Below are 16,332 nucleotides of genomic sequence, written 5' to 3' on the forward strand. Positions count from 1 at the left end.
AATAGATGTTGTTCCTGATAATAGTGATTCCAATTCACTTATGATTAACAATGTTTACACGACGCGTGAGACACGTCTGTGCAGATATACTCAGCAAATAATTGGCGATGATAAGTTGAATAAATGATAATGATACGAAGTAAATGTCTGTTTTGCGGTCTCTCTAAAGTCTTAAATAATCTCATTTTGCTTCTTTATCGCATATTTCAGTGAGAAAATATGACGCTTTTTTCGAAACGTACGTGTCGGATTGACGCACGTTTAATGATAGATAAAGGAATGCGATTTTTTTTTTTTTTTCCCCAAACAATTTTGATATTTTTTTATATCATTATTTATACATATATTCAATAAATCTATGTTTATGGTATCTTTTATTCATGCTAATTTATTTATTCATGTTAATATATATATTTAATTGTTTCACGTTAACATATAAATTTACTGAATTAAGATACCATATATAATCACTTCTTTCTTCTAGGCTGTAATTACTCTCTTTTACGGTGATATGGACTTGTTTTAAAATGCCGTAATTATTTTTCTTTTTTCTTAAAGACAATTGTATCTGCTTTCACGTTAATGACATAGACATTTATTCAATTAAAAATATTAAAATATTAAAAATTATCTTCTAGGCTATAATTATTTTTTCTTTCGTGTTAATAATATATAAATTTATTGAATCGCATCCTTTACCTACCATAACACTTCGATTGCAAAACTCGTAATAGCTAGGTATCTACTGATAAAAGATAAAAGAAGGCACATCATCCAGAGTGACGCATCGAGCTAAAAGCTTTTTTTAAATTGAAATAAATAAATAAGCTCCTATGATTGTGTTCTTTTATACGGCTACGTAAATATATCGTCATTCATGTGTTCCATAGTGACGTAATCTAAATTTAATTCTAATTTTGTTTGTGCTTCTTCACGAGCTCAAAACTTTTTTTTTTATTAGACTAGAAAAGCAAATGAGCTCAAACGCCGGGCCCGATTCTCTAACGACAAACGTATGCGTAAACTCTGCTCTAACAGAAAAGCTGCAAAGCTTATTGGCTAAAAACTGTGCGATCGCCAATCAATTTGCAGCCTTTCTGTTAGAGCAGAGTTTGCGCATACGTTTCTCGTTAGAGAATCGGGCCTCAGAAAAGAACAGGCTGTGCCATCTCTGTACCCTGTTATTCAACCTTTACTAACTTGCCAGCTACATTATCAACATTGGAAACATTGAAGACTTATCAAATAAGCCGATCACTGTAGATTCCTGTTATACAGATCCCCGAGATAACGTTCTGCATTATCGATAACCTCATAACTATAAACGGTTATTTTAAAGAAAAGCTAAACATTTTACGTGCAATTTTTTAGAAAGTATTTCCTTACATTTTCTTTGTGAATCAATTGCGTTCGTTAATGCTAACGTCATTCATAATTTTTAAAGGAGTTTTCATCACCGGCATTCAAGATGGCAACGGCCTAGTATGTACGCCGCGTGCTTCCACGACGTTTTGTCACGTACGCACGTGTAGCGCAACTTAATTGTCGAGAAATGTTCTCCAGATTTTGTAATTTGTGTCACAGAACCCCGTACGTTCAGTTTGCGCAACTGCAAAGATACTACGTAAGTGCGACATCGCTGGTCCTCCTGTTTATCTCGTTGTACAAACAAATGTTTACATTGAACTAATGTCCTGCACAGAGAAAAGGTTCCAGAAGGAAAGGTAACGCCAGGTGCGTCGAGACACCAAAAGATACAGAGAGACCAAAAGGTATAGAAAGACAGACGCCGATAATCGTCGGCAGACGGAAAGAGTTAAACTTTTACGAAGGGCAAACGTATCGTAAATACGAACCGATACCATTGATCAGCAAAGGATGGCATCACTATAAATCTAAGGGGGATCATTTCTTTGTATATCCTCTCACGAATGTACGTTATGATTCATTAAGCTCCTATCATTACTTATTCCCCTGTGCCGTTTTCATTTTGTGAGTTTGACAGGTGCTTTGAAATTTTCAGGTGAAAGATGAGTCGTTTGGCGATGAATCGGTTAAAGACGTGGATGAAGAAGCATACGATTCTTTCGAGCATTTCGGTTTAAATCCACAATTGATAGATATCTTGAAAAGATACAGCATAACGAAACCCTTGAAGATACAGAAAATTGGGATACCCAAGATAATAAGTGGAGCCAATACTGTCATAGCGGCAGAGACCGGTTGTGGAAAAACATTCACTTATCTTCTACCCTTGATAGATGAAGTTCTAAGATGGAAAGAGTTAACGGGACATCGGAACAATGCTCCGTTGGGACTGATCGTAACGCCTTCTCGAGAATTGGCATATCAAATTGGGGTTTGTATCACAAAAATTAATTTTATGCCTTTATTATTTCTAATTTATTTTAAATCACATATTTGTCTTCACAGCTGGAAGCAAAAAAGATATGCCAGTATCTTGGTATTCGTACAAAAACTATCACTGGTGGAAAAACGAAGAAAATGATGCTAGATCCGCCTATGGAAGAAGTTGATATCATTATAGCCAGTTTCGGAGTTATCAGCAAATTAACTACAACCAGGATTTATAAATTAAACATGGTCAGGCACCTTGTATTGGACGAAGCGGATGCTTTGTTCCATGAGACGTTTGAAGACCAGCTGCGAGTATTCTTGAGAAGGTTGCCAGTACGTTTGCATATTTTTTTACGTTTATAATAACATTATTTTAATACGATATATATATTTAAGCGCAGTAATATTATTTCTAGCTTGGTTTCGTGCAAAATGTGGAGGACAACAAACTACCAATAAGCGCCCAATTCACATTGGCCTCTGCAACAATGCCTTCAAGAATGGCAGAGGTCCTAGAAGATATCATAAATGTAGGACAGCGTTGAGATAGTCTCGGAACTAGATGGCATTAAGATTAGACCGTGCTTTAATTGTTTATCTGTTTGCAGGTGCAATCGTTGCAACACGTAACCTCGGATAAACTGCATCATATTCTCGTGCCTCAAAAATTTATAAGGGTGGGACCAGGCGACAAACCGACCGAACTCCTGAAATATATCAAACCGAAAGTGGCCAACAAGGAACAAGTGATTATCTTTAACAACAACAACAGCACTTGCAATTGGGTCAGTATGTTTCTGAACAACAGTAACATACCGACGGTTCGCTTGAACGGCGACATGCAGCTGTATGATAGGCAAAACAAGTACGCCAGCTTTAAAAGCGGTAAATTCCGAGTGTTGTGCACTACAAACGCCGGATCTAGGGGTTTGGATACGGTGACGGTACGTCATGTGCTGAATTATGAATTTCCAACTGCAACCGCCGATTATATCCACAGGTATACAATTCATACATATCTACTACATTTATCGTGTCTCTTACAAATCTGGTGCATGTGTTTGCGCACATAAAATAGCAACCTAAAGCTATGATATACATATATACATATATATGACAGTTCGTATGTGTACTTTCAGATGTGGTAGAACCGGAAGAGTCGGTAGCGTCAAGGACTGCAGAGTGGACAGTTTTATAAGCACTCCAAGTGAAATTGCTGTAGTGCAAAAAATAGAGAGGGCAGTACGGAAGATGAAACCGATACCGATATTCGATCTGAAGGAGACGCAGGAAAAGGATGACTTCTATGAGCCACTTGGATCGGAAAATGAAACAGAAGTACAGGAAGAATTTAGCATACCGTACTGAATCGTATTACACGATTGTGTAAATAAAGATTGTTTTATTGCCCAATAATTTCCTCGCAGTTGCTATGTGAGAGTTATGCGAATACTCTCGACGCCGTTCTATATAGATTGTGCCGATAACGCTGTTTTTTTCTCACAGCTTACGTAATTAAGTTGCTCGAGGACAGCTGCGCTAGTGCTTTACGAGGAAACCTTCAGAGTGCCGTCCGATGGGATTAACTAATTAGCGAAATGTTGTTGCCTTGTTTGATCTCTTCAAGAGACCTTACCTCGCACAACTCCTCCATTCAAATTTATGGGATTAATTAAGTTTGCGCCAACATTATCCGCCGGAACTTTTGTACGTCTTTTTCTCGATTTTTCCGTAATTTATTTCGATCCGTTTGCTTTCCAAGGAAAGCACTCGAGAGTAAATTTCCGTTTCTACGACGCGCTTATCGTCGACATAGCGCATTTGCCAGATGAGGAAAGTTAATCGAGCCGCGCGTCCTACGCCCGAATACTTTACTCCCTCTCGTCGCTCGTCGCTCGTCGCTCCGGCGGTTCCTTTTATCGCGCCGATTTCTGAATTCCAAGTTTTAGTTCCAGGGAGGAAACCACGACCCACACACACGTATGTGGCACGCTCGTCCATCCGCTCGCCCGATGTCCCTCCCGTCGTGTCCGGCGGCACTCCCACACGGCGAACGCCCACACGGCAAATAGTAAATGCTCTCCCCTAAACAACCGCTGGTAGACCTTGCGTCCAAGACCGCCGCCGTCGCGCTGCCCGACAGTTTATTATTCGCGTCGGGTTTTAGCGAGATTAAACGCGCCCGGCACGCGCCGACGGTTCGTGCCCGCGCGCCACGTGGTGATGATGGGTGCGCCGGATCGTGTCACCGCGCGACGCACGGAAGGACCCTCGTTGTCTCACGAGACCAGGGGACGACGCTCCGAAGCGAAACAAAGGCCAGGGGATCGATTGTCTATCTTGAAACAAGGTGAAAATTACAAAAGTGAGGAAATTTATTGGCGTATTTACGACTTTATTTGTCGAGATCTAGTAAATCTGTTCACACTTTTGTAATTTTCACCTCGTTTCAAGATACACAATCGACCCCCAGGGAGAATTATCATCCATGTTGAACGCGCGCACCACCATTATTCGCGAGAATAAGCCCATCCGTTCACTTGTCCTCATCGCAGATAAATTTAGAATTGAATTCAGCGAATGAGAGTGTCTTTTACGTGGAATACTGTTGGATAAATAAGTTTTGGTCTCATTAACGTGTTTATCGCGCTATCCTTTCCAGCTCTCCTTATTCGGTAACATCGTCCGCTATATAAAAATCAATTGAGACGATTCCCGATATTTCCACTCAGGGAAAATTCGCGTTAAATCAATTTAGCCGCTTGTTCCCGGACGCGCAGCCTCTGCTATGTATACACGATTTAACGAGCGTCGTTAGCAGGCAACGCGCTCCGAAAGGGTACGACACGGTCACGCCTTTAGTACACCGTCTCATTAAAGTTACGTCTACCGTTGCCGCCACCGGGAAACGGTAAACGCGAGCGATGAGTTGACGGTAGTGACGACCGCAATGATAATGGACTAATTAGCGTGGGTGGCCGCGTGGAACGGCAGCAATACGGAGCGCGCGATACAGCATCTATCCGGGGGATCTTCTCTCTAATCTCTCAGCTAGGCCTGGTCACACGCGGTTTCCGCCGTATACTCCGGCCCCCGTGCTTCGGTTCGGTATGTGTGTATGGTTTCATCATTTTTAAATCGTATCTCCCTACGCATACAGCGTGTTGAAAGCTTTACGATCATCTGGGTAAATTTCTCTTTTTTAATAGGGATATTCCTACGGAAGAACAAAAACATGTGCAATACAGTTTGGACGAAATATGTGCATACATGTGCATTCGATTGAAATCGTATATCTGAGTTTTTATTCGATCCCGAATATATGTATATGTATACATGGCATCAGGAATATTACGTAAGCTGAATTAAATATTTAAAACTATATTTTTATCGATTTAATATAATAGTACTACATAAGCTATTATTTATTTTTTTGCATTTGATTTTCTATACATGGGAAAGCTATGATTTCCACGAGAGATTCCAGGGAAATTCATATTAAATCAATTTAACTTCCAACTTTTTTCAAATTGAAATAGCATTACAGATTCTTTCGTTTGGTCTGATTATTGTTAAATATTATTGAGTATTTGCAATACCGTTAGATTTGGGATATATAACGTTGAACACTAATTTCCTTATGTTACGAATATTCTTACTTAAAAAACATGATCGATGAAGGTTTTTTATAAATTAGTTATAAAAAAGGGGAGGAAAAAATAATCTATCATTAAGTTTTACACGATTAAATTTCTCCCTGCTTTTTTCAGCAAAAGAGGAATGCGTTAACGGGGCGTATACGGTATACAGTACGATACGTAACGACGAGGAAATAATTATATATAACATTTAATTGTTTTGATGAGAGGCTGTAATCAGAAACAAGCGTTATGCTCGCGCAAATGCGCGTAGAAAGATGGCTTACAAAGTCTTCACGTCGACGTGGATTGTTATTGTTTACGCGGAGATACCCAACACTGATTTCACACATGCACACACGCAATACGCGGCCGTATGAGTGTAACCGGAAAAAAGACGCGATTCTTGGAAACGCTCGATAGAAATGCGACCTGCGAAGAAAACACACAGTCACTCGACAAGATAATTTATAAAAGTCCGTCTAAATTTATAATTAATAAATAAGTGGGAAGCGATTAATCAAGAAATGAATTACGTGAAAAAGACATTCCAATTTTAAGTTTCAATTAATTGCATCCAAATGTTAAACTTGAGATGTTATTAATTCATTTCTTAATCAATTTTGCGACACTTATGGGGAAGACAGAAGTTCATTAATTATGTACCGTTCTAAAAAACAAAGTGCTGACTTCACAGAATCGCAATTACGAGTGTATATAGCGAAAACACGACTTAAGTATACCGGCCATAAATCTACTGTCTAATAAGTCGTACTGCCGTTCGCGTAATCGCCACTCTCGCACCGGTGACTAAGTTTTCTCCTCGACGAACGCAAATCGCCATATATAAATTCTTCGTTCAACATATCCGTTGCTCTCGGTAATTCGGTATCCATTAACGTTGCACGCGAGAGTTTCAAGCGCTCGTGTATCGGGGCAGGAAAATTGATTTCGATCGTCTATTTTTTGCCGGAATGCACCCTAATTCGATTTTAATAACCCGCAAGAATCGTGCGAGCGCGCGCGCGTACGCCTGATCTTGACGGGGGACCGTTTCGTTGAGTCATGCTTGCCAGGAACCGGATCAAGAATCTTGGAATCTCATTTCGATTGCGTGAAAATCGCGATTAGTCAGAAATAACGAGCTAACGAGCTACACGGGTGCGATTATGGTTTGAAACAATTACGATGTGTTTTGCGCTTGGCTCATGCAAGGTCGACGATCTCGCTTATTCTCGTTCGTGCCATGCCAAATATGCGTATCATATTGGTATTATTGTATAATCATTTAGTATTTCCTATTAATAAATCACTCGATATTTCATGCTGGTCAACCGCTCGGTATTTATTTGTCTAATGCAAAACACAAAATTACAGTATCCTGATATCAAATGCGACACACCAATTACCTGATAAATATTATGACCCAATATATTCACAATAAGCCGCAATAATTATTATTCGTTACATATTACATCAAAATTGCATTTAATAGAAACAGCACGTCGATTAATTCAATTGTGGTCGTATCTAATTCGCATATAGAGAACGAATTTAAACGAATTTAAATCTCAGACTAATTCAACAGAATCGGTAATCGAGATATCTAGAAATCTTCAACATCGTGTATCGAAAGCTACGGTCTACGTAGACATACGATAATATCGCGTCAATGCACGGCGCGACAGATTCGTCAAGTGAATCCCGTACGATCGTAGCGCGGCGAATTTTTTCAGAATTCGTCACGCGGACAAATCCCTTTCTTTTCTTTCATTTTTTTCCCTTCTTTCTTTACTCATACATGTTGAAAGCGAGAAGAAAGAAGTCGCTGCTGGAAACAACAGACTCATTGCGTCTACCGCTCGCATCCTCGTGTTCTGTAAGAAGTCGGAGCGCTCCGGTAACGGAGCGCCATGGACAGTTGGACACGCGTCGCGTCCGCGTCGCCCGAAGCTCGCTCTCGCGGCGTGGAAGGACCCAACAACGCGAGAGAGCGAAGCGGAGGGGGGGGGAGCGGTAGGAATGGTAGGGGGAGCGCGCGCGGCGACGACCGGTCCGCTAAGAACGAGCGCGCAGTCAACTCGCGTAGCGCAATCCGTCGCCATTGTGGAGCGTCGTCGCTCGCGCGAGCGTTCTCTCGCGATCGTTTCTCGCGCGTCAATCTTCGTTGTCTCCGACGCGCGACGACACGAGAAGATTGCGGAAAACTCGCCGCGTGCGAAACGAAAAGAGATCCCTCTGTCTCTCTGTCTCTCTGACAGCGCGAGAAAGAGAACGAAAGGAAACGAACGTGAGCGTCGGTTGGACTCGAGTGTTCGAATTGACTTGAGCGCGGCTGACTTCAGCGCGAAGTCGCTGGAGTCCAGCCAGCGGCGGCGGCGGCGATAAAACAAAGAGTTCGCCGCGTGCCGGATCGGATGAGATCGAATCGTGAATCCCGAAGTCGGAGGAGGTAAGAAACTCGTCTCCTGCCACCTCCTGCCCGCGTGTCTCTCCTCGAAGGAAGCCCCGCGTGTGCGTGACGCGTCGCTGGCGCGCGTACCGCGTAGGTACGTCCGTGGCGTTTGTTTATGTTCGCGACCGAGCGGCCGTGAATCGAAACGATCGATTTGTGAGAATTGAACGAACGAAAGAGAGAGGTGAGTCGTGTGACGCGCGGCTGAATCGAGCGTGGAAAGAAATTTGAGAAAAGTGGCCGTGAGTGAAGTCGCCGGGAGTGCGCGCTCCTCGTTGGTGATTTGTGAGAAGGAGAAAAGGACGTGGTGGATAAGGGCGAGGGGAAGGAGAGGAAGAGGATTCGCGCGGCCGGCGGCGGGCGCGTCGAGGTTGCGTCTTGGTGCTCCAAAGGGGAACCGGAAGCCGCTATATTGGAGAGGAAGCGGGAAAGCGGCGTGCCGCTCTTCTGTGTGCCGCGGCAGAGGCGTTCGTCCCAGCCCGAAAACGTGAGTTTTTCCTTTTATTATTTTCGACGAACTTTAGAAAGACGATGGTACCGCTCCGAATCCGATTTCGCTAGCGCGATCGGCGTATCGGATGAGACCACCGATAAGAGATAGGCGCTGATAACAATAATCGTTAAGACTGATAACAATGGTCGGTTAGCCGTGCTGAATCGCGCCGACGAAGACGGAAGCGTTCAGATCGAGATTTTAAATTTAATCGTTTTATTGTTATACTTGCGATCACGTATGTGGGAATAAGCCCATGGAACAAAGTGCTCCAAGCATTTCTGACGCCTAATATCGTGTACTTACAATTAGTTATACCTTTACATGGCGAAGGCTAAATGATGGTTTCCTCATAAAAGCCAGATGGATTTTATAAACGGGAAATACCGTGACGAGTAACGCGCGTCTATCGAAATTAGTAAATTGATTAAAAAATAATTTGTACAGGAAAAACGAGTCCCTTCAAGCCCCTCGAGATTGTCGTGCGAAACAACCCAGAGGTAAAATATTTTCTTAATTTCGTCCCTTGATGACAAATCGAGGCACGTGACGCTTAATCGTCGAGAACGATGTAAACAATGGAATTAACAGCGAATCCAAAATCCAAATTGGAAAAGGGGGGGGGGGGGGGGGAGAGCGTTGGTTAGGGAAGGAGAAAACCGCGGAAAATGCGAGACCAGGATACGTACTTATTGTACGGAATTTTTCGGAATGGATTTCGATCGGAATTATTCCGTTTTCCCTAGAAAACACGACAAAAATTTAGGAGACAATTAAATAACTCCGATCAGAATCCATGCTGAAAAGTTCCGTGATACACGTGCCCCCAGGTCGAGATGCAGGTCGAAGAATTGAAGTCGCGATTGAGCTAATTGGGTCGCGCATAATTAAAACGAGCGTTCGGTTCCCGCGCGACGTAATAATTCGCGGCGCGAAATGTAATCGGCAAGGTCGGCGCATATCGATGATACGTAGGCAAGTCGCACGCGAATGCCTGGGTATACACGGGGTGTTTTTCTTCTCTCCCCTCTTTCTCTCCCGTATAATTTAATCTTTGCGATTGATAATCGGGAAGGCGGCGAGTTTCCTCACGTGCGATTATACCGTGGAATTACGTGCTCGGCCCATAGAATCATCATCGCGTGCTGCTTTTCACGCAACTCCGCTACGTAACGATCGTAACACGCCGATGCGCGTCGCGCGCGTTAATTTTCTAAACCGCGCCCGCGCGCGGAAAGTCCATCGCACGTGAAGATAAAATTTTAAACATTAGACGTTTATTTCATCGACTACAATTGGCAAATAATCATCGTGACGATTCAACCCATTGGTTTTGGTCCGATTGAATTTAATAATTTAATTTAATTTAAATTATTAAAAAAAAATGAGATATATATATATAAGCATCTCATTTATATATATATATATTTATATATTTATATTTTGGTCCGATATTTTTGTTTTGGTCCGATTAATCGTCAAGACCACGGTCTTTTGTGTAAGACCGTGGTTAAGACGTTAATAATCTTTGATATATATATATATATATATACACAAAAGACCGTGGTCTTGACGATTAATCGGACCAAAACCAATGGTCGAATCGCCATGATGATTATTTGCCAATTGTAGTCGATAAAATGAACGTCTAATATTTATTATATCGTTGGCGAATTACGAATGTACTTTTTCGATAAAATTCTAAGTATACGTCTGGCATAATACGTTAATCGATTCGTACCGTGTCGCGGGCGCTAAAGCGAAGAGGGGAAAGGGGAAGAGTTGCGCGCCTGGGTAATCAGATTTTTTTAAACGTATTTTATTCAAAAGCCAATTAGAAAGAATTCACACGAGAAATAGGGACTATATATCATGCGAGACGTACAATTATACGACATTAGGATGCAGACGTGCGTACTCAGTGACCGCGATAGGATCTCACGTATCTCGTTCGTCCGAACGTTCCACAATGAATCCACAATCTTATCGTTACGATCTCGTTATGTTAAACATCTCCTAACCGGAACAGCTAATTCGTAATTACATTCTTAATTGAGACTCAAGGTGCCGGAAGCATCTATACACATTCTATACGTTTCGGTCTTTTTACTTACGTCCGGGATGTAACGCCGTATCGTTCTCATTCCAATGCATCGATATCGTCTTTAATGTCGCCCACGTCATCGTTAGCGGATCATCGTCGGGGAATTAAGTGCCCTCACGACCGACGGCGTTGATGCACGTGGGACGCTGCTGCGTGGTCGAAAACTCCGCCATTGCTCAATCACGCAACGGCGAGAGATCACGGACGACTCGTAAACGATCCCCCGTCGCGTCTCGTCTCTTCGAGATTCACATTAAGATCCCTTCATATACCTGAACTTACAATAATGGCTCTCGCCGTCGCTCGGCAGTGACACTCTCTCCGTCCGGAACGTTTTCGTCACGCCGTTTCATGGACCGCATCTCGACTTCGTTCCGGACAATTTTACGCTATAAAGATAAAAAATGAAAACAATTTCCGTTGGAGTCATTCGAGGTTGAGTAGAAATAGCGAACGTTGAAAGAATTATAGAAATTATAGATAGAATAAAGAATTATGGAACTGTAATTTCTACGCTGGAAATATTTTTGAGAACAAAGAATTGGATGATATATTGAAGGAACTTTTTAGCTCGCCCTATAAATGTGTAAAAAAATGAGGTTTTATTGTTATATTTAAGTAATGTTTATTATTTAATTTGTTCGTTTATTAGAATTTATTATTCGAGTATTTTAAGATACATTTACACATCAATGCAACACGTATAATTTTAATAAAACGGTTAATGAGAAAGAAAATAAGGCAAGGTTTACTTAATAGAGGACTCATTGAAGTCTTTACGACAAAATGAGCTTAGATAGTTTTCTAGATGTAGAACGAGAAGTAACATTTGGGAATTTATCAACCTATGTGTGCTTGAGTGTTTAAAGAAGAATATATTTTTCTCAGTTGTCGCAACTGTCGATTAATATACATTTAATTACAAAGGAACTTCGTTGACAATACCTACTTGAGATAATTCTTCGGGACGTTTTGACTTTTCGTGATTTTACAATGGTTAATTATTTTCCAGATCAAAAAGATACATATAGATGTATGGTAATAGCATTCAACAGTCAGCTGCAATCGTGCGTTTATGAGAATGTTGCGGGTTTACGCCGGAATGGGCGACCTTATCGTTTTCTTTCCGATCTGATTAACCTCACTGATCTTATTCGCCGCAATTCCTACGCAGCGTAGCGAATGACCTGAATTTCGTATTGTCACGTTGCTCGTGGGAAAGAAATTTCTAGGTGATCTCGTTACGATGAGTTTCCAAGTTGAAGTATATTTCGTAGACGATCGTCACGGTTGCTCTTAACAAAATTTTCATTTTCTCCGGTAATCGTTTATTAAATGCAGTGCATTGAATGCGATAAAATGTAGCGTTGACATATCTTTATTATATAATAATCGCTTTTGAAATTAACCAAATTTAATATTAGATTAAATCCCGCACGCGCGTGGATAATCAATCTGTCAAGAGGCACGGCTCGATTGACCGACGATCATCGAGAAGCCAGTTCTCACACGGTTTTCCCGCCGGATCAAGGTCAGCCTCTCGATCCGTAATTGCTCATCGATACCTCCGGACGATAGATATCGCGTGGGCAGTCCTTATATGGGCAGCGTGGGTCGGCGATGTACGTACGCATCGAGGGGCCCGATCGTAGCCCTCCCCTCGAGCGACGATCTTTCATGAATTTATTCGTGCGAGATCGCGCTTTTTAATGAGGGCGTCGTGACGCGATCTCGGCGTGTCAACGAACGTGTCTCTTCCACGATCTTCCGAACGCCGATCTCTCCGGTTTTTCCGCCAGTTGGATGAGGCCGAAAGAGAAATCGCACTTTATTTAATCTCGCGTCTTTTTGAAAAACCGTAAATTGTTACTTCAAAGCTACATGAAGACTATATGTGTCGAAGGTAGAAGATGTACAGTTAGCTGAAAACTAACGCTTCTGAAGGAAATAATTACGCTTTTCACGCGCGCGTTTACCGGTAGAAATGACGCTTTTTGCAATTACGCTCTACGAACATGTGCGGAACACATGGTACTTTTACGGTACTTTTAAGATAGTATCCATTGGCTCCCACGATGCCCACGTGTCGTACTACGCGAAACGTGGAAAATGCCCACACTTGCTTCCCTTTCAAACGTTTCAAAATTCTACGGGAAGATCTCGTAAGTTGTCGTGACTTGGTTTTTTATGCTTAAAGAGTAGCCAAGATCGTGTGAATGATAGTACTTGTTTGTTTTGCAGAAATTAAGAGTTCGCGGTAAAAAAAATTGTGAATTTTCCAACAAAGTATGCATATGATAATACGACATAAAAACGTAAAAATATAAAGAAAACTAAAAAATAGAGAAGGAAAAAACTCATAGTGCATATATATCCCGTCCATATTTTTATTCGACATTTTTATTCTTTTTATACAATAATTTTCTACAAAATAATAAATATATATTTATATGTTTAAAGTCGGAATTATTGTAATTGCGAAACAGACACATAATTGTTATCCCGATGGAAATGCGCGCAGTTCGCCAACTTTTAACGAGCAGTCGCTCTCAAATGACCTGGTATGCGCCGGGTCGCCGGTCGCCGGTCGCCGGTTGAAATCTCCCCCAAAAAAAGGAGCAGGCCGCTCCCGTTCGGAAGAAGCGCTCTCCGGAATTCGTGCGTGTTGTATACTCGCAGAGAGAACGGCCTTTGTGTCCCACGTACACAAGTTATTGTATTCCCGACGCCGCGTATGGCCGATGGGAGTTCGTTATTACGCCTACTTCCGGTCGTCGCATGGATGACTCTCGCACAGCAGAAACGTGGCATCCTGCACAATCCGAAGACGTTGAAATGTAACAGGGTATCGGCAATTATTCGTACAGTTATGATTTCGTTATCAGTTATCAAGAAAAAAAGTCTGCGAGAATTTTTTTTATCTAGAGAATCAGAATGATACAGCCAATATAAAAGTAAATACAAAGTATTCTAAAATCATAGAGGCCACGCGAAATAATTATTATTCGAGATATAATTTTCTGAATTCTAACATTTTTACGTAAGCTCCATGCAATTTCTTGTATCTTTACTGTATTGCAAATTTTAAACTTGTGCAACAAATTAGGAAGCTCCGACCATAAATGTGTACATATACGTTACGTGCAGTACGTTATGTCAAACCTATTAAAAGGCTTAGCTTGTAGCTGCATTTCCTGTTTGGTGTAGATGCGCTTTTTATGCAGCGCACGATGCATCGTCACTTCTTGATTCGAAGTCCGGTCGTTTTCTTCGCTCGGCAACAGCGCGCAGGCACGATCGAGTTTCGAAGGCGCGATTATTCTTTCCTAGAATGCCGAAACGCATGTTTCGTGTGGAATTTTTCGGCGCAGCTGCGTGCCTAATCGATTTCGTCGCCCTGTCTGTACACAGACCTAAGCGATAGAATATATATTTTCGTGTTTATAGAAGCATGAGCCATTTATCATGGCTCTGAGCTCTGATGCACTCGGTACACAGTGATTTATACATACCTATCCCATTTCTGGTCGGATCAAGCATCAAATAATAAACTATGTGACAGGGGTCAATTTAGATGATAGTAATTTTTTATAACTTCCCTGAATTTTCAACATTTAATCCGTAATTCAACATTTAATTTATCTCTAAAATAAAAACATTGTTAAAGTACGGTTTATAAAATAGGATTAAAAAAATAGGATGGCTCCGTTATTTACGTGCATTTCTAAACTTTTATTAAGGCTGAAATACAACATAAAATGCTATTTGTCTGACATTTTTATTGGAGGAAATTAATTAAATTTGTCAGAGATTTCCGGGTCATTTTGCGATTAAAATAACATATACATCTTACCTCATATAACAATCAATTAGATAAAATAAATGATAGCAATAAAAGAGTAATTTATAGCTAACTCCGGAGTGACATTCATGCTTTTGTGGTCGAAGGCAGTTTGACCAATTCTGTCGGCACCTATCGTTCCGTGACCGCCGCAAATCTCGCAAACGTATCGGCATAGTATCAAATAAATGGGAGAATTCGTTTCGGGTTACGATCGTCCCTCTGTACAACTGGGCGAGTCACGAGATCGCCTCGCAGCGACACGCATGAGGCACGCACAACGCGCGCGGCCACGCGTAAATTCCGACCGATTCTCCAATTAATGCGTATCTTACGGTGCATCCCGTGGCAACGCGCATCGGGAACATATACCTGGCCGAGTCATCCAATGCTCTGCGGCGACTTAAGCCGGTTTCACGCGAATGTTTTATCCTCAGAAATAGATTGACTTTAAAGAAATAAGACCTATATATACGATATTTCTTTCTTTTATAGAGATTTCTACATAGAGACGGAAGAATTTTTTTCGACCACATTTTTTATATTTAAAAATTCATGTAATATACAAAGAGTGTATCTGGTAATAAGTACATTTACGGTTAACAAGGCAATTCGTTGTTAAGAATCGAAATGATTTTTTTCTACTAATATTTAATAAGAGACGTCTCCCTTAATTTCTTTTGCAGTTTAAACTTTTAAAATTAAACGGCGTCTTTCTTATGCAAATCAAGATTCAGTTAAAGTCAATGAAATTATTCAAAGAATAAAGTTCTTGCTATTCTAATTTATTCCTAAAACCTGTCAAGACTTTTCTCTTTTCATATAAAAACTTGTATTTTCTTTCTCCATCAAGTAAAAGTTACTTTAATAAAGATTATGCACTTATTACCGAATATTTTTTCCTATTTTCATACACTCGCTATAATGACGAATCGACCAAGGAATCTATCGTTGTCCAACGGCGGCGAAAGTGGGGCACACGTCCCGTGTAAGTATGATACGGGCTTTCGGCCGCGCACAACCGCGCTACGTGGGGGAGTGCATTGACTTCTCGACTTGATAAACGTTGGCGAGCGAGGTGGAGCCGAGTCGCGCCACGGTGCCGGGACGTCGTTTCCTCTCCACGAGTTCGTAGATGAGAGCCCCCCCGCCCGCACGAGGCTCGGGCACGGGAAAAGGGCTACGGACGAATCGTTGTCTTGAGACGAATTCCTATATGCGAGCCCTCTCGACCCCCTTTCCTCCCGCGACGAAGGCCCTACGTGTGGCTGGCACGTTAAAAAAAAATCCGCTTGTCACCGACTCAAGTCGTAGACGACATAAGACGAAAGGCAAAAGAGCTTTCTGAAGAAGTATTTGAAGGGAATTGAAAGGCTCGAGAAAGGTTCTCTCTCTTTCTCTCTCTCTCTCTCTCTCTCTCTCTCTCTCTCTCTCTCTCTCTCT

General features: G+C 41.6%; 2 protein-coding genes across 3 annotated transcripts in view; both read left to right on the top strand.

Annotated features, from left to right (window-relative positions):
- Nucleotides 1-1,491: 1,491 nt before the first annotated feature.
- LOC112454572 (probable ATP-dependent RNA helicase DDX28) lies at nucleotides 1,492-3,774 on the top strand. Its single transcript, XM_025016049.1, has 7 exons — nucleotides 1,492-1,624; nucleotides 1,703-1,933; nucleotides 2,024-2,359; nucleotides 2,434-2,691; nucleotides 2,775-2,888; nucleotides 2,967-3,358; nucleotides 3,498-3,774. The coding sequence occupies exons 1-7, from the start codon at nucleotides 1,553-1,555 to the stop codon at nucleotides 3,724-3,726; spliced, it is 1,632 nt and encodes a 543-aa protein (XP_024871817.1). The 5' UTR covers nucleotides 1,492-1,552; the 3' UTR covers nucleotides 3,727-3,774.
- Nucleotides 3,775-8,747: 4,973 nt separating this feature from the next.
- Nucleotides 8,748-16,332, top strand: part of LOC112454537 (signal-induced proliferation-associated 1-like protein 1) — a 57,091-nt gene continuing 49,506 nt past the window's right edge. The window contains exon 1 of one of the 2 annotated variants that reach the window (XM_025015999.1): nucleotides 8,748-8,938. The gene's annotated coding sequence lies outside the window, so the exon portion shown is untranslated. The remainder of the gene's footprint in view (nucleotides 8,939-16,332) is intronic. The other variant, XM_025015998.1, reaches the window with a different exon arrangement.

Source organism: Temnothorax curvispinosus, unplaced genomic scaffold, assembly GCF_003070985.1.
Source record: "Temnothorax curvispinosus isolate PA1 unplaced genomic scaffold, ASM307098v1 QBEX01005133.1, whole genome shotgun sequence".
In the NCBI taxonomy this organism is placed as follows: Eukaryota; Metazoa; Arthropoda; class Insecta; order Hymenoptera; family Formicidae; genus Temnothorax; species Temnothorax curvispinosus.